Genomic DNA, 26,572 nt, shown 5'->3' with positions numbered 1-26,572 from the left:
AAGAATACTTTCTGTTCTTGTAGAAGTCCTGGTATTAGTTACCAGTACCCAAGTGGAAGGTAAGGTTGATGACTGTTGTAACTCCATCTACAGGGGACCCAACACGTCTTCTGACCTCTGAGGGCATTGTACACGTGCGGTGCACATGAAGACAAGCAGGCACCCACAAACATATCAATAAAAATAAACAGAATGTCTGAAATCTATAAATAAGAACTAGAAAGACAAATGTCTAAGGTCAAAAATGCCATATGTTCAATGGATTTTAAATAATTGCTAATTTTCTTACCTTATCATTGTACAGTCTTACTCTCAGAACACTGTTTTCCATGGTGTAATAGAACTGAAGATGGCAGTTTCCATCCAGGCAGTGACATACAGAGCTGTTTAAATATGCACTATTCTCTACGGGTCCAGAATTAGATGCATGACTGGCCCTCATCCATACAAAGGAACCTAAATGTAAAGACAAAAGATGCAATTTAGGGAAAAAATGGTGGGTTACATTTTTCAACAAAACTTTTTACGAAGCTTACAAAACTGGGCTCAAAGTACTTTAAAGGATATGAAACCTAAAAATGATTGTACCAATTACTGATAGGCCTTAATTTCACAAGTCAATTCCCTCCTCATTCATCAAGTTAAGGTTTAATGGCAGCTTCAGTGATGGAATTTAATATTTCTGTAAAAGAAATATATGGTTTAAAAATTCTACACCATTAAGTTAGTATACTCCACTGAGGACCACCCTCAGCCCTTTCGGGGTTCCCGAGAATGGGAGGATTGGATCAGCATGAAATCAGAATCTCAGGCAATGATGCAGGTACAAGCTTACAGGTGACTCATTGCAGTTCAGAAGCTGTGCTGTGAGACAGCGCTCAATCTACCTATCTCTCTCTCTCTCTCTCTCTCTCTCTCTCTCTCTCTCTCTCTCTCTCTCAGGTTTTTCCTCTCTCTGAGTTCACCTCAGTCTTTTAACAGTTACATATATCCTTGTTATAATCCATGATCAAAGGCCTTTCCATTATTTTTCTCAAGGCCACTTTTTTCCCCGAAAAACCCCGTGTAACTATGCCACCCACAAGAACAATGCATACACAAAGTCACAGCTCAGGATCTGCTAAATCAGGTTATACGGTAACTTTTAACTCCCTGAAAACCCTCCAAACCATAGGTCATCTGGGCCTAAACTTGTGTTTACAGTCTTAGCCTTTAAACAGAAAGGAACTAAAGAGGTCAAAGTAATATTAATATTTCTAATGTCTTAAATTTGTAAAAAAAAAAATCTCTTTACTAAGCCCATCCAAATATCTATTTCTGCGATGCTTTTCAAACTCCTTTCCGGATGCTATTTTAATTCCTCTTGCAGTTTTCCCTAGGGCTCCTTCACAGTTCAACCTCTATCTTTCAGAACTTGTAATCTAGTTTTCTTAGGCAGGCAATGGCAAAGCAGTATGTTACAATGTTTCCAGGAATGTCAGTTCACTAATCCAATGGCCCCTCATGTAGTCCAAACTCTTCTCCTTTTTTGCATTTAAATTTTTATTGGATATTTTATGTATTTACATTTCAAATCCCCCATCAACCTACTTCTATGAAGATGCTGCCACTCCCACCTCAACATCATGGCATTCCCCTACACTGAGGAAACAAGTCTTCACAGTACCAAGGACTTCTCCTCCTATTGACACCAAACAATTTCATCCTCTGCTACATATGCAGCTGGAGCAATGGGTCCCTCCATGTGTACTCATTTGGTGGTTTAGTCCCAGGGATCTCTGGGGGATCTGGTTGGTTGATGTTGTTGTTCTTCCTATGGGTTTGCAAACCCCTTCAGCTCCTTCAGTTTTTTCTCTAACTCTTCCATTGGGGACCCTGTGCTCCAGTGGTTTACAGTAAGCATCCGCCTATGTATTTGACAGGCTCTGACAAAGCCTCTCAGGAGACAGCTATATCGGGCTCCTGTCAGCAAGCACTTCTTGGCATCAGCAGTAGTGGCTAGGTTTGGTGGCTGCATATGGGATGGATCCCCAGGTGGGGCAATCTCTGGATGACCTTTTCTTTGGTCCTTGCTCCACTCTTTCTCCCTGTATTTCCTCTTGTGAGTATTTTGTTCTCCCTTCTAAGAAGGAATGAAGCATCCACATTTTGGTCTTACTTCTTCTTGAGCTTCATACGATCTGTGAATTTTTTCTTAGGTATTCCAAGTTTTTGGGCTAATATCCTCTTAACAGTGAGTGCATACCATGTGTGTTTTTTTGTGATTGGGTTACCTCACTCAGGATGATATTTTCTAGTTCAATCCATTAGTCTAAGAATTTCATAAAGTCATTGTTTTTAATAGCTGAGTATTGTGTAGATGTACCACATTTTCTGTATCCATTCCTCTCTTGAAGGGCATCTGGCTATTATAAATAAGGCTGCTATGAACATAGTGAAGCATGTGTCCTTGTTATTTAAATGTTGGAGCACCCATCCACCCTTTATTGTTTTTATTATACATATATCTTATAATTTCCCCCAATAATATTTCTGGACCAAACTTTCTATTATTAGAGAACTCCTCTGTGGCTCTCACCATTGCTCACTAATCCGGTAGATGCAGCTATTTCCTTCTCTTTCTTGTCCCTTGTATTTTGGATGAACACCTTTTTCCTTAGTGTCCCAGGCTCAATGTTCCTTTTCCTGGAAGATCTTCAATTCTCTTAACTACTAAAACTTCAGGTTTCTCAAAAAAACATTTATTGATTCAACTCTTTCCTTAATCCTCATGAGTTGGATAAAATTTCCCATAGAACAATTAAAGTCGTCAGCCTCCATACCCAGAACCTTTTGTCCCGTTATGCCTGTGCTGACTCTTTGAATGGCCATTGTTGTTATAGACATCAAACACATTTACTTCTCTAGTAATACTCTCAATGTCTTTCTCAGAAATTTTTTACCAAAGTTGTATTTGAGGACAAATATGGTATAGAAAAAGGCAGAACAAACAAGCATACAAGAAAGTGCAACGCCCTCTGTGTATTAGAAAGGTAGAGGTGCACTATTCAGGTTGCTGGTGCTCTCACAGCCAAAACTGGGTCATGACGCCATGATGGCAATGAGGTTGCACCTGACATGTATGGTGTAGATATGTGTATGGCCATGTGTGTATATCCATGGTGTCAGTACACGTACGTGCACAGATGGAAGCCAGAGGTAATATCCATCATCTTCCTCAGTCACTGTCCACCTTCATTTATGAGACAGGATCTATTCTAGAGACAGGACACAGACCCTGTCAATTATGCAAGGCTGGCTGGGAAGAATGTCTCAGGGAACTTCCTCTCTGCCTCCTGAGCACCTTGGTTATAAGCATGGCTCACTGCCTGGCTTTGTTTGCTTCAATTCTGGGGCCAAAGGCAAGCACCTGACTTAGGTAGCCATCTTGCTAGCCCAATATTTTCTTCTAAATATCACAGTGGGTTTTTCCTTTTATCAAAACGTATTATTTTTCCTCTCAGAATTAAACATCTTTTATGCAATGTTTTTCTAGTTTTCCCATAAAAATCTTGCTAGTTTTACGTGTACAATTTAAAATGCTGTTTTTCTTTAATACCACACGGAAGGAATAGTTATCTACACTCTCATTAGCTACAGCTATAGATTTTGTAGTAAACAAAATCACAGTCAATTTCTTTTCGCATATTTAAAACTAATTTGGACTGTTCTTGAGTCAATAATATCAGTAATACAAACAACAAAGACATTTCTGTTATCTATTTTACAGAAGTAAAATATGAAACCTTCATTTCTCTGAAGGTTAATAAATATTTCTATAGCTGCTTAAAAAACTATTTAAACTATCAACTAAAGAGTTGTGTATTGAGCATGGGCTGTTTCGTTTTGAGATGTTGGTCACTGGGATCCCATATTAGGCCACAGATATTGCTCTCGGCAGACAGGAGTAAGGAAATATAACAACACATTTACCACAGAGATGCAGAAGTGCCAGCAATGTCCATGATGAGTGAAGCCTTAAATCTGCCTCAGTAATTTAGGGAGCTAAGCAATGCCATGACAAAAATCACTAAGCAGAGTGCCAGTGGAGGGCAGAGGGAAAGCCGGATAGACAGAGGGGGATAAAGAAGTAAACCAACCTGACTGAACATGGTTTCTGAAACTGTTCTGATTCTGAACCATGCGTAAGGAGCTTAGAATTTGGCAGTCATATCAAGGTAACAAGAAAAATATGCATAAACTAAAAGGCAACAACTCTTACTGGGTACAGCAGAATCCAGACTGCAGAGGAAATGCACACAGAGACTTCCAAGGTACCAAAACCACACATTGCAACTGAAAAGATGGGAAAGTGCCCATTTTTAAATGTCCTGGAACCATTCTGCATGCATCCAGCTTCGGTCAGTACAAGCCATCTACATTGATGGCATGTTGGAAGGGCAGATTTAACTCTCCTTAGCTTTCCTGTCTGTCCTCATAGAGTGGCTGCTCAGAATCTCTTTGAAAACCACAAAGTGAAGTACAAACTCCATAGAAAACTAAGTTTCAAACCACAGAAGCATAGACATCTCCCTCATAGCATGCAACTGCCGAGGAGCTCCTGTGTACTGGTAGTGCATGGTTTTATATTACTTAAAAATTCATCTGTAAAGGAACCCAAGGGCAGAGAGTACAAAGGTGCTGAAACAAATTAGCTTCAGAAATTACCAGCTTCTGCAGACAGTACGCTATCTAACACCGAATGGGTTAAACTCAGGAATTCCAACTTTTCATTGTTCTCTCTCTCTCTCTCTCTCTCTCTCTCTCTCTCTCTCTCTCCCCCCCCCATTCCCTCTCTCTCTCTTGCGCGCACATGCACGCACTCAGACACTCGATGTTTGAAAATTAAAAGCAAATACCCAAACCACACATACTTATGTCAGGAATCTTGAAATGATGAGACTAGAAATTTAATATAACTAGAATTGATATGCTAACTTCACTAATTTAATAAAGAGAAACAGATAATATGCTGATCAGTTTGTGTCACCTTACAATAAACCTAGACATCCCTGGTAAGAGGAATATTCAGCTGAGAAACCACCTCTCTAAGATTTGTCTGGAGGCCTGTCCGTGAGCCTTTTTCTTCATCCATAAGTGATGTAGGAGGTCCCAGACTACTGTGGATAGTACCCTACTTAGGGAGTGGACTTGAGCTGTGTAAGAAAGGTATCAGAGCAAGCCATATGAACAGTATTCCTCCTCCCTACAGGTTACTGTCTGGTCCTGCCCCACCTTCCCTCAGACACAGACTGTAACCTGAAATCCAAATAAATCCTTTCCTTCCCAGTTTCTTTTGATCATGGTGTCTTGTTACAGCACAGACAGCAAACTAGAACAGAGAGCACATGCAGAGAGATGGAGCATTGAGGAACCAGAAAGGAACACTGGAGCACAAATCAATGTAACAGAAGTCACAAGTGTCCTTGAGGGCTTTGCTGGTAGACTGAGAACTGTTAAGAGAAGAATCACTGGGCTTGAGCACACTTGTAGCACTTCTAAAACCCAAATAAAAATGAATTCGTATAGAAAGGGACTATGAGGAGAAAACCAGAAAAACAACAAAAGCAATATTTGAAGCAACTGCAATAGAATATCTCCACATCTCAGATCATAACTTATAAGAAGCAGTATAAATACCAAGAAAACAAAACAGAAAAACTAGAAAAAAAACTATACAGACCTAACATTTCAACTAAAGAAAAAAATGAAAAAAATCTAACAAAAGACAAAGGGGAAATACTTTACCTATTAAAATAATGTTTTTTTGTTATCAGGCATGGGGAAAGGAAAGAAGGACTGGGAGACAGAGAGAGTTGGGGGACATATCTCTGAGAATAGTTGGAGATCTGAGATGGGGGAGCCTCCCAGAAATTTATGGGGGCGATTCTAGCTGAGACTCCTAGCAGCTAGGGATATGGAGACTGAAGTGACCACCTTCTATAGCCAGGCAGGATTTTCAGTGGAGAGAGGGGGACATCAACTCACCCATAAAACCTTCAAAACAAACTTTTCGATGCCTACACGATATGCAGGGATAAAGATGGAGTACAGATTGTACGAAGGACCAACCAGTGACTGGCCCAACGTGATACCCACCCCATAGGAGAGAGCCAGCCCCTGACACTATTAATGAGATTCTATTATGTTTGCAGACAGGAGCCTGTCATCTGAGAGGCTTCTTCTAGCAGCTGAGGTAAACAGATGCAGACACCCACAGCCAAACATCAGATGGAGCTTGAAGAGTCTTATGGAAGAGTTGGGGGGAAAATTGAGGGAGCAGAGGAATCAAGGACACCACAAGAAGACCTATAGAGTCAACTACTCTGGGCCCATGGGGGCTCACAGAAACTAAACCACCAACCAAAAAGCATGCACAATCTAGACCTATGCCCTCTACACATTTGTAACATATGTGCCGCTTGTCCTTCACGTGGGTCCCCCGACAATTAGTGCAGGGGTTGTCTCTGACTCCGTTGCCTGCCTTCGGATCCTCTTGTCATAACTGGGCTTCCTTGTCTGACTTTCAGTGGGAGAGGATGTGCTTGGTCTTGCTGCAACTTGATGTGTGGGGGTTGATTGGTCCACGTCGAGGGCTTCCCCTTTTCTGAGAAGGATAAGGAGTAATGTGGGGGACTTGTGGGGGCGGGGCTGGGAGGAGAGGAAGGTGGGATATAAAATAAATAAGTAAATAAATAAATGAAAAAGAAAAAGGGCATTCAAAAGAAAAAATTATCTTTTCAGAAATAATAAAATTGAGAAAAGAATGAAGTTACATATTTAGTGTTCAGATCTGAAAATGACTCCTAGGAATTATGGCTGGTAGAAAGTTGCTTCATGGCATACTTAAGGAGAAGAGTGGGTCTAGAAAAAAAGAAGAATCTTCTCCAAAAAGAGAAACACGACACGCAGCAATTTATAAAGATAGTTTTGATATGCTTGAAAAGTTCAGATGGGATAAAAGACAGGTAAACACTCAAAGGAAGTAAGCCATGACAAACTTAGCAGCAACCTGATACCTCCCAGCATAGAAAGAGGAGGGGCAAGCAGAAGCTTTGGCCAAAATGAAGCCCTGGAAACCCCACTGAAGGTGGTGGCAATCCTAGCCACAGGAGAACCAGGGCTCTCACAATCTTCCAATACAGTTGCAGGTGATTCCTGTGGATAGATAAGCAATGGACATAGTCTTTTTCTCTTACTCTGTATGATTCTGGGTGCCATGTTCACAGAAGATCTATTGGTTAAAAGCCAACCATCCTCCTCGCTTCAGAACAAGAGATGAATACAGGCTGGGGAGTCTGAATGTAACCTATGGTATCATCCATTCAGGGGTGACCAACGCTTACTGGATCTGAACTATACGAAGACGAGCATTCTGGCTTTAGTGCTCGATAAATTTCAGTGCTATGATTGCGTCTGCTATTCCAAACATTTTGGAGAAAAAAACACTGCCTTGATGTCAGCCAATCCAGGGAAGGAAACCTGGGAAAAACTGAACCTGTCCAGTGCATGGCACTGTGAAGCTAAATTTCACCACCAGGGGCCTCTAGCACACAAAGAAAGGAAGTTGCAGAACTGGTAGGCAATGGACATTTGCACGATAGAAGTTCAACACCACTTAAATCCATAGAAAGACTCACAAGTCCACCTGTGCACATAATTTATTTTTGAAGAGATAAGTAAGATTGGCAAAGCTACTGCTCTAACCAAAGCAATGGAAAAGGTAAAAAACACTAAAATCAGTACAACTGGAGAGGAAAAGGGACATTTCTAAAATTCTTCTGAAATTCATCAGATCTTTAGGTGACATTGCAAAAATATGGGATTTCTGTCTGTGAATATGTATATGAACCTGTGTATATGCTTCTTGTACGTTTTTCCATTTTTATTGGATACTTTTTATTTATATTTCATATGTTATATGCTTTCCCAGTATCCTGGCCATAAACCACCTATCCCATCCCCTCTCCCACTTCTTCTATGAAAGGGTTCCCACACCCATTCATCCATCCTTTCCCACCTCCCTGTCCTGATATTACCTTACACTGGGGGGTGGGGGAGTGTCGAGCCTTGACAGCACCAAGTACTTCTCCTCCCATTGGTGCTCAACAAGGCCATCCCTTGCTACATATGGAGCTAGAGCCATGGGTCTGTCCATGTGTACTCTGTTAATGGTACTTTAGTCCCTGTGAGCTCTGGTTGGTTGGTATTGTTGTTCTTATGGGGTTGCAAGCCCCTTCAGCTCCTTCAATCCTTTTTCTAGTTCTTCCAACAGGGACCCCATTCTCAGTTCAATGGTTTGCTGCTACCATTCACCTCTATATTTTTCACACTCTGGCTAAGCCTCTCAGGGGACAGTTATATCAGGCTTCTGTCAACATGCACTTCTTGACTTCAACAATATTATCTGGGTTTGGTAGCTGTATGTGTTTGGGCTAGTTCCCCAGGTGGGGCAGTCTCTGAATGGTCATTCATTAAGTCTCTGCTCCAAACTTTGTCTCTATATTTCCTTCTATTAATATTTTTATTTCCCCTTCTAAAAAGGACTGAAGCATTCACACTTTGGTCATCCTTCTTCTTGAACTTCATGTGGTCTATGAATTGTATTACTGGGTAATTCGAAGTTTTTGGCTAATATCTACTTATCTGTGAGCACATACCATGTGTATGTTTTTTTGTGTGTGATTGCATTACCTCATTCAAGAATTTCATGAAGTCATTTAATAGCTGAGTAGTACTCCATTGTGTAGATGTATCATTTTCTGTATTCAGTCCTTTATTGAGGGACATCTGAAGTTTTTACAGCTCTGGCTATCATAAATAAGGCTGCTATGAACACAGTGGAGCATGTATCCTTATTATATGTTGGAGCATCTTTTGGGTATATACCCAGGAGTAGTATAGATGGGTCCTCAGGTAGTACAATGTCCAATTTTCTGAGGAACTTCCAGACTGATTTCCAGAGTGGTTGTACCAACTTGCAATCCCACCAACAAAAGAAGAGTGTTCCTCTTTCTCCACATCCTTACCAGCATCTGCTGTCACCTGAGTTTTTTATCTTAGCCATTTTGACTGGTGTGAGGTGAAATCTCAGGGTGTTTTTATTTGTCTTTCCCTGATGACTAAGAATGTTGAACATATCCTTAGGTACTTCTCAGCCATTCCACATTCCTCAGCTGCGAGTTCTTTGTTTAGCTCTGTACCCCATTTTTAATAGGTTTAGTTGTTTCTCTGGAGTCGAACTTCTAGAGTTCTTTGTATATATTGTATATTAACCCTCTATAGGATGTAGGATTGGTAAAGATGTTTTCCCAATCTATGGTTGCCATTTTATCCTAATGACAGTATCCCTTGCCTTATAGAAGCTTTGCAATTTTATGTGGTCCCATTTGTTGATTCTTGATCTTAGAGAATAAGCCATTAGTGTTCTTTTCAGGAAAATTTCACCAGTGCCCATGTGTATGAGGCTCTTCACAACTTTTTCTTCTATGAGTTGAAGTGTATCTGGTTTTATGAGGTCCTTGATCAACTTGTACTTGAGCTTTGTACAGGGAGATAAGAATGGATCAATGTGCATTCTTCTTTATGCTGACCTCCAGTTGAACCAGCACCATTTGTTGAAAATGCTATCTTTTTTCCTTTCTCAAAGATCACACGACCATAGCTGAGTCATTTCTGGGTCTTCATTTCTATTCCATTGAGCTACCTGCCTGTCTCTATACCAATACTATACAGTTTTTATCACTACTGCTCTGTAATATAGCTTGAGGTCAGGTATGGTGATTTCCCCAGAAGTTCTTTTATTGTGGAGAAGAACTCATAAACTTGATAAACAACCTCAGCAAAGTTGGATATAAAATTAACTCAAACAATTCAGTAGCCTTCCTCTACTCAAAGGATAAACAGGCTGAGAAAGAAATTAGGGAAATGACACCCATCACAATAATCACAAACAATATAAAATGCCTCAGAGTGACTCGAACCAAGCAAGTGAAAGATCTAAATGACAAGAGCTTCAAGTCTCTGAAGAAAGAAATTGAAGAATATCCCAAAAGATGGAAAAATCTCCCATGCTCATGGATTGACACGATTAATATTGTAAAAATGACCATCTTGCCAAAAACAATCTACAGATTCAATGCAATCTCCATCAAAATTCCAACTCAATTCTTCATACAGTTAGAAAGACCAAGTTGCAAATTCATTTGGAATCTTGTACTTTCTTTTGCTTTTTCTCTTCTATGTATTTTGTTCTATTCTAGTTTTTTTTTAGTTTTATTGTATTTTATTGTTCCTTAGATGACTGTTTTCTAATGAAAGACAGAAGGGTGGGTCTAGATGAAAGAGGAGGTGGGAAGGAACTGGAAAGCACACAGGAAGGGAAAAACATAATCAGAATATATTGTACAAAAAATATCTTCCATAAAAGAAGACAGAAACAAATGCTAGGAACGATTTTCTTAATAAAAAAATTTAGTGTATGTGTATTATGTATATGCGTATGTGTGTATGTGTGTGTAGGTGCCCACAGAGGACTGAAGAAAATAACGGGTCTCCCATAGTTGGAGTAGAGGCCTCTGTGAGGCAAGCCATGCTGTGGCCAGGAACTGAGTCAGGTTCTTTGTGAGAAAGCAAATGTTTTTACAACTGAGTCATTTCTCCAGCACCCACTTTAGGTTTTATTAAATAAATTTAGTGTTTATATGGACATATTAAAATTAAGACTGTCAGGCCAGTGAGACGACTCAGCAAATAAAAGTGTTTGAGAGGCATGCCCAAGGCTGATGGCCTCAGTTTGATTCCCAGAACTATATAGTAGAAGAAAAGAATGCATTCACATTCACATGCATTCCCTGGTATACTTGTACACATGCACACCCAGACACACACACACACACACACACACACACACACACACACACACACAGCATATAACAAGTATAATAATTTTAATTAAGTACATATATTAAAAGACATGTCCAGTAACACATCCAAAACAGCAAGCAGGAAAAAGGCAAGTACTAACTGAGTAAGAGGTCCAGGGTGAGAATGGTGGGGAGGCCCTCACAGTTCATAGTACTTACACTAGAATAAGTGAAGGAAACTTAGTACTGGAGTGCTAAATAAGGAATGGACTAAAAGGCTTTCCTTTTACTTTACATATATTCACACATCCAGGTAATAAGAAAATAATAACATCATAAAAGACAACAGCTAGTGGATCATAATGTTTTTACAGGGATAAAAGCATTCTGCTTTTTCCCTTTTGGCATCTATGATATAATGCACTTTTATTAGTATGTATGTCTATCAACACTTACAAGACTTAAAAGTCTTTAAATTGCTTAAAGACTTTAATACTCATCATAATAAGGCAGGATTCTAACACTCAGATAACACGCATATAAACTATGTTACAGTTTATTCGGTACCTTCTTCATGGCCGCTTTGATCCTGCCACGGAACAGAGTCCAGTGAAGGGACCTCGCTTGCTTTTGTGCACATCCAAGAAGTTCGCCCAGCAGATGCCTCAGTTGCCCAGCCGCAGGTGACAAGGTCAAATCCACAGGTCTGACAAACTAGAGAAGAGAGAAAAGCACCTTGATGGATTATTATGGTCTCCTAGAGTGACAGCTTAACCACAACTGTGTGTTATAACAAATGAAGAGGGCTTCTGTAGAAATACATTACTCTCTCAAAGTTTTAATTTAATAAAGCTTTGGATCCAGGCTGGTTTATTCAACCTCTACAACTGGGACGCGACACTTTCATCTACAAAGTTCATGCTGGAGAACCACATAAGTGCATTACAAAAAGACATCACTTACTGGTTTAAATAATTTTGTGTTTTGATCAAATTCATGTCTATCCTGGGGTGTGTGCGACCCACATTGCCAGACACAGCTGCAAGCATGCCTAAGCCACTCTACTTACAAAAGCCTTAATATGATAGAAAAAGGATCATCTCTAATAAGAACGATTGTCTTAAAAATGAAATTTCTAGTTTTTCTTGCATCTAGAATAAATTATAAAATTTCATAAGGCTTCTTAGCTACTTTATGGAAGGGTATTTACCACTCATCGTCAAACTTGAACTTTATTTTATTATTGATTATTTGTTTACATGTCAAAAGTTGTCCTGCTTCCAAGTCTCCCCTGTGCAAATCTCCCATCCTCTCTCCTCTTCCCCTTTGCCTCTATGAGGGTGCTCCCCCAACACAACCACCCAGTCCTGCCTCACCTCTCCAGCAACCCCCTTCGCTGGGGCAGCAAGCCTACATGGGACCAAGTGCCTCCCCTCCCATTGATGTCAAATAAGGCAATCCTCTGTTATGCATGTAGCTAGAGCCATGGGTCCACCCATGTTTTCTCTGGTTAGTGGTTTAGTCCCTAGAACCTCCATGGGGTCCGTTAGTTGATACTGTTCTTTCATTAAGGTTGCAGTCCCCTTCAGCTCCTTCAGTCCTTCTCCCAGCTCTTCCATTGGGGTCCCTGGGCTCAATCAGATGGTTTGGCTGTGAGTCTCTGCATCTGTATTAGTCGGGTGCTGATAGAACCTCTCAGGTAACAGTCATAACAGGCTCCTGTTTGTAAGTGCTTCTTGGCATCAGCAATAGTGTCTGCAGATGGGTGTCTGCCCTAGGTAGGGCAGTCTTTGGATGGCCTTTCCTTCAGTCTCTGTTCCATTTTTGTCTGTTTTTCCTTTGTCTGACATCAGTGGGACAGGAGGCCCTAGGTCCCATGGAGGCTTGATGCTGCACATAGGAGGATGCTTGAGCAGTGAAGTGGAAGTGGCTGCGTGGTTGAAAGAGCACCCTCATAGAGAGAAAGGTGAGGAGGACAGGGCAGATGACATGGGCAGTCTGTGGAAGGGTAACCGGAAAGGGAGATGTCATTTGAAACGTAAACAAATAAAATGATTAACAACAATAAAAATTGTTTTTGCTATATTGGAATTTTTTTCCATATGAAATTGAGATGTGCTCTTTCCATGTCTGTGAAGAATAATATTGAAGTCTTGATGGGAATTGTGTTGAATCTGTAGATTGTTTTTGGTAGATGGCCATTTTTACTATGCTAATAGCACTAATCCATCTTCTGAGGTCTTCTTCAATTTCTTTTTTCAGGGACAGATCTTTCAGTTGCTTGATAAGAGTTACACCATGATCTTATACTATTTCTGGCTATTGGGAAGGGTGTTGTTTCCCTATTTTCTTTCTCAGCCTGTTTATCATTTGTATAGAGCAAGGTTACTGATTTGTTTGAGTTAATTTTATATCCAGCCATTTTGTTGTATATTGTTTATCAGCTGTAAACTTCTCTGTAGACTTTTTTGGAGTCTCTTATATATACTATTATGTCATCTGCAAATAGTGATATTTTGACTTCTTTCCAATTCATATCCCCTTGATCTTTTGTTGTCTTACTTCTCTGACTGGAACTTCAAGTACTAGATTGAATAGATAGGGGGAGAGTGGGCAGCCATGTCTTGTCCCTGATTTTAGAGGGATTGCTTCAAGTATTTCTCCATTTAATTAGGTATCAACTGACCATTTACTGTATATTGCTTTTATCATATTCAGGTAAAGATCTTGAATTCTTGATCTCTCCAAAACTTTTTTTCTTGTTTGATAAGACTTTATTCAAGTTCATCACCTATTTTTTCAATTTTATTGGATATTTTCTTTATCAACATTTTAAATATTATCCACCTTCCTGGTTTCCCCTCCAGAAAACCCCCTATCACATCATCCCAGTCCCTGCCTCCATGACATTCCTTCCCCACCCACCCAACCATTCCCTCCTGCCTCCCTGTCCTGGCATTCCAGTACACAGGGGCATTGAGCCTTCACAGGCCCAAGGGCCTCTCCTCCAATTGACTCCCAACAATGCTATCCTCTGATACATATATGACTGGAGCCATGGGTATCAACTATTTGGTTGGTAGCTTAGTCCCTGGGAGCTCTGGGATTTCTGGTTGATTGATACTGTTGTTCTTTTTATGGGGTTTGCAAACCCCATCAGCTACCGCAGTCCTTTTTCTAACTCTTCCATTAGGGACCCAATTCTTCATCTAATAGTTGGCTGTTAGCATCTGCCTCTGTATATCTGCCAGGCTCTGACAGAACCTCTCAGGAGACAGATGTATCAGGCTCCTAACAGAATGCACCTTTTCGCATCCCCAATTGTGACTGGGTTTGGTGACTGCATATGAAATGGATCCCCAAGTGGGGAAGTCTCTGAATGGCCTTTCCTTCAGTTTCCAATACGCATTTTGTCTCTATTCTTCCTCCTGTGAGAATTTTGTTCCCCCTTCTTAGAAGGACTGAAGCATCCATATTTTGGTCTTTCTTCTTCTTTAGCTTCATGTGGTCTGTAAATTGAATCATGGGCATTCGAGCTTTGGGGCTAATATCCACTTATCAGAGAATACATACCATGTGTATTCTTTCGTGACTGGCTTACCTCACTCAGGATGGTATTTTCTAGTTCAATCCATTTGTCTAAGAATTTCATGAAGACATTGTTTTTTATAGCTGAGTAGTACTCCAATGTGTAAATATACCACATTTTCTGTTTCCATTCCTCTGTTGAAGGACATCTGGGTTCTTTGCATCTTCTGACTATAATAAATAAGGCTGCTATGAACATAGTAGAGCATGTGTCCTTGTTATAAGTTGGAGCATCTTTTGGGTATATGCCCAGAAGTGGTATAGCTAGATCTTCAGGTAATACTATGTCCAATTTTCTGAGAAACTGCTGGACTGATTTCCAGAGTGGCTGTACCAGCTTGCAATCGCACCTACAATGGAGGAGTGTTCCTATTTGTCCACATCCTTGCCAGCATCTCTTGTCACATGAGTTTTTTATCTTAGCCATTCTGACTGGTGCAAGGTGGAATCTCAGGGTTGTTTTGATTTGCATTTCCCTGATGACTAAGGATGTTTAACATTTCTTTAAGGACTTTGTGGCCATTCAATATTCTTCAGTTGAGAATTCTTTGTTTAGCCCCAGGTAGTAATAGGGTTAGTTGGTTCTCTGGAGTCTTAACTTCTTAAATTCTTTGTATATATTGGATATTAGCTCTGTATCAGATGTAGGATTTGTAAAGATCTTTTCCCAGTCTCTTGGTTGCTGTCTTGTTCTATTGACAGTATCCTTTCCCTTAGAGAAGCTTTGCAATTTTATGAGGTCCCATTTGTCTATTGTTGATCTTAGAGCATAAGCCATTGTTGTTCTGTTCAGGAAATTTTCCCCTGTACCCATGTATTCAAGGCTCTTCCCCACTTTCTCTTCCATTAGTTTCAGTGTATCTGGTTTTATATGGAGGCTCCTCATCCACTTGGACTTAAGCTTTGTACAAGAAAATAAAAATGGATCAATATGCATACTTCTACATGCTGACCTCCAATTGAACCAGCACCACTTATTGAAACTGCTGTCTTTTTTCCATGGGATGGTTTTAGCTCTTTTGTCAAAGATCAAGTGACGATAGGGTATGTAGGTTCATTTCTGGGTCTTCAATTCTATTCCACTGATCTACCTGCCTGTCTCTGTACCAATACCATAATTTTTATCATGATTGCTCTGTAATACAGCTTGAGGGATGGTGATTCCCCCAGTTCTTTTAATGTTGAGAATAATTTTCACTATCCTGGATTTTTTGTTATTCCAAATGAATTTGCAAATAGCTCTAACTCTATGAAGAATTGAGTTGGAATTTTGATTGCATTGAATGTGTAAATTACTTTTGGCCAGATGGCCATTTCTACTATATGAATTCTGCCACCCAATGAGCATGGGAGATGTTTCCATCTTCTGAGATCTTCTTTGATTTCGTTCTTGAGAGGCTTGAAGTTCTTGTCATATACATATTTCACTTGCTTGGTCAGAGTCACATCAAGATATATTGTTTGTGACTATTGTGAAGGGTGTCATTTCCCTAATTTCTTTCTCAACCTGTTTATCTTTTCAGTAGAAGAAGGCTACTGACTTGTTTGATTAATTTTATATTCAGCCATTTTGCTGAAGTTGTTTATCAGGTTTAGGGGTTCTCTGGTGGAACATGAAAGGGTATTGTATTTTTTCAAATACTTTTTCAGCATATAAAGAGTTGATCATGTGGTTTTTTTCTTTGAGTTTATTTATATAGTTTAATACATTCATGGATTTTCATATGTTTAATCATCCCTGCATCCCTGTGATGAAGCCTACTTGACTGTGTTGAATGATGGTTTTGATGTGTTCTTGGATTTGGTTGGCCAGAATTTTATCACGTACTTTTGCATCAATATTTATTTGCTAAATTGGCCTGAAGTTCTCTTTTTTTGTTGAGTCTTTGTCTGATTTAGGTATCAGAGTAATTGAAGCTTCATAGAATGTATTAGGTCGTGTTCCTTTTTTTTTCTATTGTGTGGAACAGTTTGAGGAATGTTGATATTGCTCTTCTTGGAAAGTCTGGTAGAATTCTGTGCTAAAACCATCTGGCCCCTGGACATTTTTTTATATTTCCTTAGGGGATATGGGCCTGTTTAGATAGTTTGCGTGCTCTTGATTTAACTTTGGTACCTGGTATCTGTCCAAAAGTCATCTATTTCATCCAGATCCTCCATTTTTGTTGATGTTAGTCTTTTGTCATAGAATCTAATGATTTTTTGCATTTCCTCAGATTCCGTTGTTATGATGTCTCCCTTTTCATTTCTGATTTTGTTAATTTGGATATTGTCTTTGAGCCCTTTAGCTAGTCTGGCTAAAGGTTTATCTATCTTGTTGATTCTCTCAAAGAACCAGCTTTTGATTCTTTGTATCATTTTCTTTGTTTCACCTTGGTTGATTTCAGTCTTGAGTTTGATTATTTCCTCCTGCCTACTGCTTTCAGCTGTGTTTGCTTCTTTCTGCTTTAGGGTAAAATGTTCTGTATATATTTGTTAAATCCATTTGGTTCATATTCACTTCTATGAGCTTAACTATGTCTCCGTTTACTTTCTGTTTCAATGACCTGTACAACGGTGAGAGTGGGGTGTTGAAGTATCCTACTATTATTGTGTGAGTGTTTTGAGCTTTAGTGAAGTTTCTTTCATGAATGTGAATGCATTTGGATTTGGGGTGTAGATGTTCAGAGTTGATATTTCATCTTAGTGGAATTTTTCTTTGGTGGAAATGAGGTGTCCTTCCCCATCTCACTTGATAACTTTTGGTTGAAAGTCTTTTTTTTAGCTTATGTCTTTTATTGGGAAATTGAGTAATTTGCTGTTAAGAGATATTAAAGACATCTGAATTTTAGGTCCTGTTATATATGTTGTTTGAGGAGGAATTATGTGTGTGTGATTCTCTCTGGGGTTGTCTGTAAGATGATTGATTTCTTATTTTTCCTTTGGTGTAGATACTCTCCTTATGTTGGAGATTTCCTTTTAGAATCCTCTGTAGGACTAGATTAATAGATATATATTGTTTAAATTTGGTTTGAACATAAAATATCTTGGTTGATCCATCTATGATGATTAACACTTTTGCAGGGTATAGTAGCCTGGGATACATTTGTGTTCTCTCAGGGTCTGCATGTCTTCTGTCCAGGATCTTCTGGCTTTTACAGTTCTGTTGAGAAGTCTGGTGTAATGCTGATAGGTCTGCCTTTGTTTGTTACTCGGCCTTTTTTCCTTACAGCTTTTAATATTCTTTCTTTGTTCTGTGAATTTAGTGTTTTGATTGTTATCTGACAGGAAGATTTTCTTTCCTGGTCAAATCTAGTTCATGTTCTGTAGGCCTCTTGTGCTTTTATGGACATCTCTTGCTTTAGGTTGTAGAAGTTTTCATCTATCATTTTTGTTGAAGATGTTCTCTGGCTCTTTGAGCTGGTAATCTTTGCTCTCTTCTATTTCTATTATTCTTAGGTTTGTTCTTTTCATTGTGCTCAATGTTTCCTGGATGTTTTAGGTTAGGGTTTTTTTTATGCTTTGTATTTTCTTTGACCATTATGTCAATATCTTTTAAGGTATCGTCTATGCCTGAGATTCTCTCTTCTAGCTCCTGTATTCTGTTACATCTGTAGTTCCTGACCTCTTTCCTAGGTTTTCCATTTCCAGGTTTGCCTCTATTTGTGACTTCTTTATTGTTTCCTCTACTATTTTAGGTCTTGGATAATATTACTTAATTCCTTTACCAGTTTGATTATATTTTCCTGTATTTCTTTGAGGGATTTGTTTCCTCTTTAAGAGTTTCTATCTATTTAACTGTGTTTCTCTGTATTTCTTTAAGTTTAAGAGTTATTGATATCCTCCTTAAAGGTCTCTATTGTCTTTAAGAGATGGAATTTTAGGTCAGCATGATGCTTTTCAAGTGTATTTACTATCCATGGCTTGCTGTGTTGGGAGGGCTGGGTTCTGACAGTGTCAAATTATGTTGGCTTCTGTTGCTTATGATCTTCAATTGGCTTCTTGTCATCTGGTTATCTCTGGTGTTAGCTGGCCTCCATGTCTCTATCTGAAGCCTGTCTTCTGTGTTGCTTGGTTGCAGCATATATCCTGGGGAATCTGTGGACCTAGCTGCAACTGGTTTCCTGGGAGACTTGAAGACTGTTGCCCTGGTTGCAGCAGATGTCCTGGGAACCCTACAGACTATATAGTGTCAAGATAGAGTAGGAGTCGGGCTAATCTGCCCCCAAGCTGGGGCAGACCAGAAGGAAGAAAGGGTTCACATGTAGAGTAGGGGTCTCATGTCTGCTTGGCTCCTGGGGATCCCTGCTGCTGCAGTTATTTGGACGGCTATCCTGCCAGTTCCTCTGACTACAGCAGATCTCCATGAAACCCTGTGAACTGTGCAGTGTTGAGAGAGAGGGGAACACAGGGTGATCTTCCCCCAAGCATAAGACTAGAAGAGAAATGGTCCAAACTTGAACTTTAAAAGCCAAATGCTGTATATGATTATAAGAGAATCTTTAATGATATGATTTTATAAAATGTCATATTAAGTAGATGTGTTTAATCATGCTTGTAGCTTAATTTAGCTGTAGACATTGACACCTAACTAAAACTAAGACATTAAAACTAATAAAAGTTGGCATGTACATGTTCCTAAAGTCAGTCTCTGGGTTTTATAAATGTGTTCATACCAATAAGATGGGCATCTCACTTTGACATTTACATCTCAATATTTCATCTGCAGGATCAATTCTGAAGAGCTTCTTATCTGAGCACCGTAAACCCTGCTTGTTTTTCAACACTAAATCACATAGTAAAATCTCACATATTACATTTACAGAATGGTCATAAGTACGATGCAGTTTCCCTTGGAAATACTCTCTCAGTGTGTTAACATTCAATATGTATGTTCTAAAAATTTGTGTAGCCAGATTACATATTCATGATCAGAAAGAGGGAGAGAGAGAGAGGGAGGGAGAGAGAGAGAGAGAGAGAGAGAGAGAGAGAGAGAGAGAGAGAGAGATATCAAGACAGAGAGATAGACACTAGGAGAATAAATAACATGCCACTGGTTCTACAGTTTAATCAGATCACTCTCAGTCAAGCCTCAGACAAAACCATCATCAATATTCTCAAATCTACACTGACACTAAATGAAGCATCTAAGACTATAACTTGGTCAGGGAACTAATATGGTAAATGGCATCCTCTGTTGCTATAAATGAGGTCTACCCTGGAACTATCTTTTCTGAAGCTCTTTCTCATGTTGGCTAGTTTGGTAGAAAATTAGACTTGAAAGGAGACTTGATGTAATCCCTGTTTCTTCTGCCACTTGCAGAAAATTTCTACTCTCAGATTCAGAAATACGGAATTTAACTCTCAACATTTGTGTCTATGATAGGGGCAGGCTGCAAATGGTGCAGGAACTCTTTGGTCTTTGAAAATTTGGGCTCTGGTCATTTCAACATTCACTTTTACATATTTCTCAGTTTGTTAACTTCTCCTATATTGGTTCATGAAGAACTTTGATGAAAAGACAAACTCTATTGAAACTTCAGCTTACTTCTGTGATGCCAATTCTCCCAAAATCCAACTCTTTCCTAAGTCTTGAACTTGTCCTGGTGATGAAGTTTTAATCTCAGCATGATAACCTCTGATGACACTGAATTCTCCTTCTCATATCTTCATGTGGCCCACTCTGCAATGATCACCTGACTTAGCTTACTTTCTCTAGTACCTCAACTCTAGCAAGACAGTCATATGTTTCTTAGTGACACCAGAGAAGAACAGGTGGCATATATATAATGGTATTCCATAAGATCATACCACCTACTGACCTGGAACTATCTTAGTTTATTTGAGAACTCTCCATGGTGTTTGCTCAATAGCAGCTTTATCATACCAGCATCTGACAGCCTACAGCCTTACAAAGTCTTAAATTCTCTCCATAGTCTGTCATGTCTTTCTTACAATTGTCAAGACAGGGTGCTATTCTTTTTATCTTCTCATGTACTTTCAATATTCCCAAAGAAAAACTAAATACAGCACTCCATCAGGCACTGCCAATATGCCAATACAACTAACAGGCATAAAGATAGGACACAATCATGAAAACTGAAATTAGTTTATTTTTGCAATCATTCAGTTCTTCAGCAGGGCACCACCATGCTCGTCTCTTCAATCTTAGATAGCCTTCCAGGTCTTGACAACATCATCACTGTCAGTTAATTATCTTGCTTCATACAGTGGGGAAATAAGAGAAATCAGAAGAGACCTACATGAGCCAGACCTTTCATGCTGTATCCTGTCTTGTCCACATCTTACCCTGTCAGCTGCCCATGCCCCTCTCTGGACACAATTTTCATTTGTACAAACATTGTGTATATTGTGTATTTACAGATTCACTTCAGATGTTCCTCCTCTTTCCTTTATGGCTACATGTTTTCTTTCCCTGTGAGATCATTCCTTTTGGTGTCAAAACAACAGCATTTCATCTATCTTCAAAAGATTCACGTCTTCAGTATATTCTGTAAGGACTACAGATTCTTACAAACTCCAACTCTTTTCCTGTGCTCACTCTTGAGCTTGTCCTAGTGAGACTTTTTTTCTTAATGTAAAATTTCTATTATCCAATGGAAAAAAATAAAAAAATTTTTCTATTATCCAAAATCCACTGCTTAGGCCATTTAAAATTTGTTACTTCAGTGTCATTTTTTGTATCTGCAGTTATAAAATAAAACCACACTGTACTTCCAAAATATTTCATCATTAAAACAAAACAAAAAACAAACACAAAAACAAAAACAAAAATCCATAGCTGTTACTGATAAGGTCCCACTCTCTCCACTGTCTTAGCCACTACCTTCTGTCACTGGAGATTTACCCACTCTGTGTTTTTTACACAAATGAAATGATGTGGCACTTGGATCTAGCTTCTTTTGCCTAGCATGTGTTCATAATACCTCCATGCTACTCTCTGAATTTTAGCAATATTTTTGTTCGAGTCACAGCATTATATAACCCATGCTGATCATAGACTCGCCATATTTTCATCTCTATCATCTTCCCAAGTTCCAGGAGTACAGGCATATATCCCCAGGACTTGCTATACTGATAAAGTTAAAGATGACCTTGAATTCATGACCCTTCTGCTTTTGCATTTCTCCTAAAGAGAATCGTTTCAAAGGATCCCTTCTGTGAGTGAGGCAGAAAAAGCATTTCCATGATCTTGTAGTAAACTAAGCTTATTCCTGCAGGCTTTTGCATTTACATATCTTGCTGAAATGTACATTTGTTGCACTCTAGACCCTTTGGCCTTTCTGCTCAATTACTATCTGTGCACTTAAAGTCAGCATGCTGAGTGTGCTATTTATAACTTTACTCGCTAACCCTCACCTCTGGTGCTTTATCTCAGTCCTAGGTTTTTCTACTCATAACTGAACATGAAATGCATTTCTTATTTACTTGTTTACTGAATGCAATGAATATCAGTTGTCTTTTGGCTATTATTTACTTTAATGCCTAGAAATATATTTGACAGAATACAGATGTTAAATACATTTTTATTTTTTTTATTTTTATTTTGTAGCAAATGACCAAATGACCAAAAAACCAGATTGGAAGATTGAAAGTATTTTCAGGTTCCTGGAAATCATCATATATTTTATTTGTGATAAAAGTGGTTCAATTGGTAATAGCAGGGATTTACCTATACACGCATAATTTGGTTTTGCATAATAAGAGTTCAAAATGATGAATATGCAAATCATCTTGAAATTAAAATACACTGGAAATAAAATTGCACATGCAATTTAGAAAATGATGACAATAGGTGAAGTCGGGATCCAACAACAACAATTACCATGACGCAATTAAAATGTTAATTTTTTTGGGTTCATATCAATGCTGCAAATCTTCCTTTTAGAAGTCTTATTATGGGCATAATTCAATGAAATGCTATATATTATCTCTAAGTTACCACTATTTATACAAGACTTTAAAAGAACTATAAGCAAAACTAGCAAAATATTTAAGTGAAAATTGCATTTAATTGGGATGTACTTCATATTGGTAGGTATTAAAAATTAATTTTTAAAAATTTAACTAGTTATCATTCTCTACCTCCAATCAAATGTATAAGCACAAATAAAGGTTTGTGTTTGGATGTGGTTCGAATGCATTGCCAATAAATATTCAGGAAGCTCATTTTATTTTAATGTATTCAATACAGTGGCTTGCAATCACTCGTAGATACCATATTCATTCTTTCTCCCCACCTCTGTCTCCCCTCTCCCTCCTTTTCTCCTCCCTCCTTCACTTCCTCTCTTACATTGTACTGCCATCTCAGTTTACAGAAATACTTCAGCTAGGTAGAGAAAAAAATCTCTCACCATCCGTAGAAGGGAATTTTGCCAACCAATTCAAAGCATCTAGACTAATGAAGTCACAGGTCTAAAGCGAGCCATCCTTCAAAGCTTATCTTACACAAACAGGTTGTGTGCAATTGGCCAGTAATTCTTATTCACTAGATAATAAATCCCAGGTCTCAAGGTTATTGCAGTAAAAGTTACAATTGACATCCCATTATGACCCTAGAGATTTTAGACAATTTATATCAGTTTTCTTTAACTCATAATGGATTTAAATTAATGATTATTGTTTCTTAACAGTTACTGGAAAGCTAACATTTTAAGGTAAGTAGGATTTTAGTTAACTGAATAATATTTAAACATCATGAAGATTCTAATTAAGCAATGATTTGTACATTGGTGTCATTTTACAAATGACACTGAAGCAAAGTTCTGAAAACCCAATCAAAAAATATTCACAGAATTTCACAATATTCTGATTATGAGCCACAGCATGCAATCATTATAAAAATTATAAGCATCAATTTATTCAAGAATCAATCAGTGTTATTCAAGAATCACTGATTAAACAGCACATTTTATTTTAGCATAGTCACAAGCATTCGTTTCTATTTTGTGCTTGTTACTTTGGGAAAGTCCAACTGATATTTCTTCCAAGAGATGTACCATGAGATTTGTACCTTGAGAAGGTATTTTTAGAAGTGTTGGAAATGTCTGAAAGATTCCTCCAACACCAAAACCCCGTCTATTTTAATTTCTCACCAAAAAAAAAGTTATAAAAATAATAATAATTAGGTATTTATATAAAGTTGTTACTAATTACAGTAAAAATGAATATACTCACACAAAAACAATAGGGCTATTTTCCTCCAAACATATAATTACAAAGGTAGGCATAAACTTTACTATCTGCAATTTTCAAGTTCAAAAGGCTACCACTGTTTTGTAAACTTATTTTTAATTTCTCTCTATGAGCTCAACATTTATTTCTTCTTTGTTCCTTTCTTTTTTGCTTTGTTTTGTTTGTTTTTTGAGACAAGGTTTCTGTATAAGCCTAACTGTCCTGAAACTTCCCCCTATAGACCAGGCTAACCTCAAATTCACAAAGATCTGCCTGTCTCAGTCTTTTAAGGGTTGGGATTAAAGGCTTGTGCCACCACTGCCCAGAATCTCCATCCTTTTTATTTAAGGTTGTTGTTCTGTTTTGTTTACTGAGCAGAGTCTTGTGGTATAATCCAAGATATCCTTAAACTTTGATCCTACTGTCTCAGTCTCTGGAGACCAATGTCCACAGGACTATCCCGCTATGCCCAGCTTTTATCCTTCCATGTTTTTGATTAATGCATATAATTATATTTAGAGTGATATCTCATAAAATAAAATTGGGTTACCTTTTTATCCAAGCTGACAGACTATGACTTCTAACAGTAATTTCTCTATGATTACAGCAAAGTTGGCGGTTTTATTATCCTTTTCTTTGTCTCCTCTGCACCTATTACCCCCACCATACTTTTATGCTCACTATCTGTTTCCGTTAGCCTTTGAGAAGATTATTCCAACATTTGAATATGTTCATACATTCGTCTTTCATATACCTATTGTCTTGCATCCATTAGATTTCTGGGAATGTGCACATTTTAACATTTTTCTTAGTTTAAGTAAGTGCTTCTAGCAAAATGCAGAAGTCTTACAGCCCTAAAAATTCTACATTATTCACTTTATGCTGAAGTTAGTGGTGTTACATTTCCATTTATTGAATGTACAGTATGATACAGAAATCTTCCAACAGTCTCAGTCTCTCTCTCTCTCTCTCTCTCTCTCTCTCTATATATATATATATATATATATATATATATATATATATATATATATATATATATATATAAATGAGTGTGTGTATGTATGTAGCTAAAATGCAAATATAAATATCCAATATGCCATGCTGTAATTACTTATGCTTTTAGGGGGGAAATTTCACTATATCTGAATATTTTTTCAAGTTTATTGTTCTTCCCATATACTTGAAGTTATTCATTTTGCTCTGGTATTTTTTAGATTTTATGCTTCTGGTTATACCTAGAAAAAAATTGTCACAGTATGTCCTTTTAGAGATGTCCTTCTCGTGATGAATATACCAAGAGTAAAAATATAGAATATAAGAGACAAAATGGATTTTATCAGACAGCAGAAAATAGAAATTTATTCCTAACTAGGTAGACATTTTAGATTCTGAAGCACAAGTATATACTTAACTCATGAACCGTTCTCCCACTGCTTCTTTCTATTAGAACAAAAGTGAAAATTCAGGAGAATTTTATGCTCCCCAGCAAAGAAGGTCACTCATATAAGAATCAGCTCACCAATGACAAAGCCAAAACTCTCTTCTCTTCTTCTTTCTCTTTCCAGCCCCCAAATTGGGGTGTATTGAGTTCACCCATAAGCCAAGCAACATGAGAAAAACATTAAAATGTCACCTTCTCCTTCAGGTTCACAACAAGGGAGAGGAACAAGCTAAGTACATATGCATTTATTTTATAAAGTCATTTAACCATACTTGTGCGTATCTTACCAAACACATGTCTCAGTCTGGCTTGCCTCTGAAAGGATTTTTGGAAGGAAATTCCCAGAAGACATCCATTTGGCTTTGCTTCCATGTCTGATGATTCCACCTATTCCAACTCCCAGGATGTCAGGAAAGTAAATCACTGACTCTCTCTAACTGGGATTCCGCTTCTTATCCAAGAATCAGGAAAAAACCAGGACTCACACTTTATAATGCCAGGTTTGTTTTTAAGCATGGTTTTGCTCATTTCACAGAAAATGTCCTGATAACATAATTTAAAATGCAAGCACAATCTTCCTCCGCACTCTACCAGGCCTTGAGGAAGCCCTGGCACCAGTCTGCCCACATTAGTACTGATGATGAACTGTGCTTCTTTTGTTATATGACTGCCTCGAGTTGACTGCTCAGTCCCACTGGAAATTTGATGCTTTTTAATTTAACCACCTTTCACATTCTGGCCATTTACAGAATGCAGCCGCATCCCCGTGTGCCATTCTCAGCAATCACCCACCATGGTCCTGCTGACTTTCCCTGCCAAACTCTTCTTAACTATACCCCCAACTTTTTTTCTTCTAGTTTCATTTGTTTTGTTTGTTTGTTTTTTAAAGATTTATTTATTTATGTACAGCATTCTGCCTGCCTATGTGACTGCAGCCAGAAGAGGGCATCAGATCTCATTACAGATGGTTGTGAGCCACCATGTGTTTGCTGGGATTTGAACTCAGGACCTCTGGAAGAGCAGTCAGTGCTCTTAACCACTGAGCCATCTCTTCAGCCTCCCCCACCCTTTTTTTTAAAAAAAAATAAACAAGTTTATTTTGTACACTTCAAAAAGAGCATATGGCAATAACAGAACCACCTGTATACAAGTCACCTTTTAAAAAATGACTTATGTGTATGTTTGTCTGTGCACCAAATACATCCATATGGGCAGAGGCAAGAATAGGGTATCGAATCTCCTGAACTGGAGTTACAGGGGGCTGCAAGCTGCTAAGTAGGTGATGGGAATCGAACCAGAGTCCTCTGAAAAGGAAGAAAGCGCTCACTGAGCCTTCACTTCTACCCCCACATGACCTTTAATTCAATATCAGTTTACTGTCCTCTGACATCACCTTCCCAGCACCCCATTTTTATCTGAGGAGGTAACCACACAAGAACGTACTTATTGCTCCAAACGCCAATAA

General features: G+C 38.5%; 1 protein-coding gene across 2 annotated transcripts in view; it reads right to left on the bottom strand.

The window, feature by feature from the left end:
- Malrd1 (MAM and LDL receptor class A domain containing 1) overlaps positions 1-26,572 on the bottom strand; it is a 724,504-nt gene that overhangs the window by 607,207 nt on the left and 90,725 nt on the right. For both annotated transcript variants that reach the window (XM_087589615.1, NM_001287618.3), the window contains 2 exon segments: positions 11,472-11,618; positions 290-456 (listed from right to left, as the gene is read on the bottom strand). In XM_087589615.1, coding sequence (XP_087445741.1) covers positions 290-456; positions 11,472-11,618 — 314 coding nt within the window.

This window comes from Rattus norvegicus, chromosome 17 (assembly GCF_021556685.1).
Source record: "Rattus norvegicus strain SHRSP/BbbUtx chromosome 17, alternate assembly SHRSP_T2T, whole genome shotgun sequence".
Taxonomy (NCBI): Eukaryota; Metazoa; Chordata; class Mammalia; order Rodentia; family Muridae; genus Rattus; species Rattus norvegicus.
The sequence above is the reverse complement of the archived record's forward strand: the minus strand, read 5'-3'. Positions and strand labels throughout refer to the sequence as shown.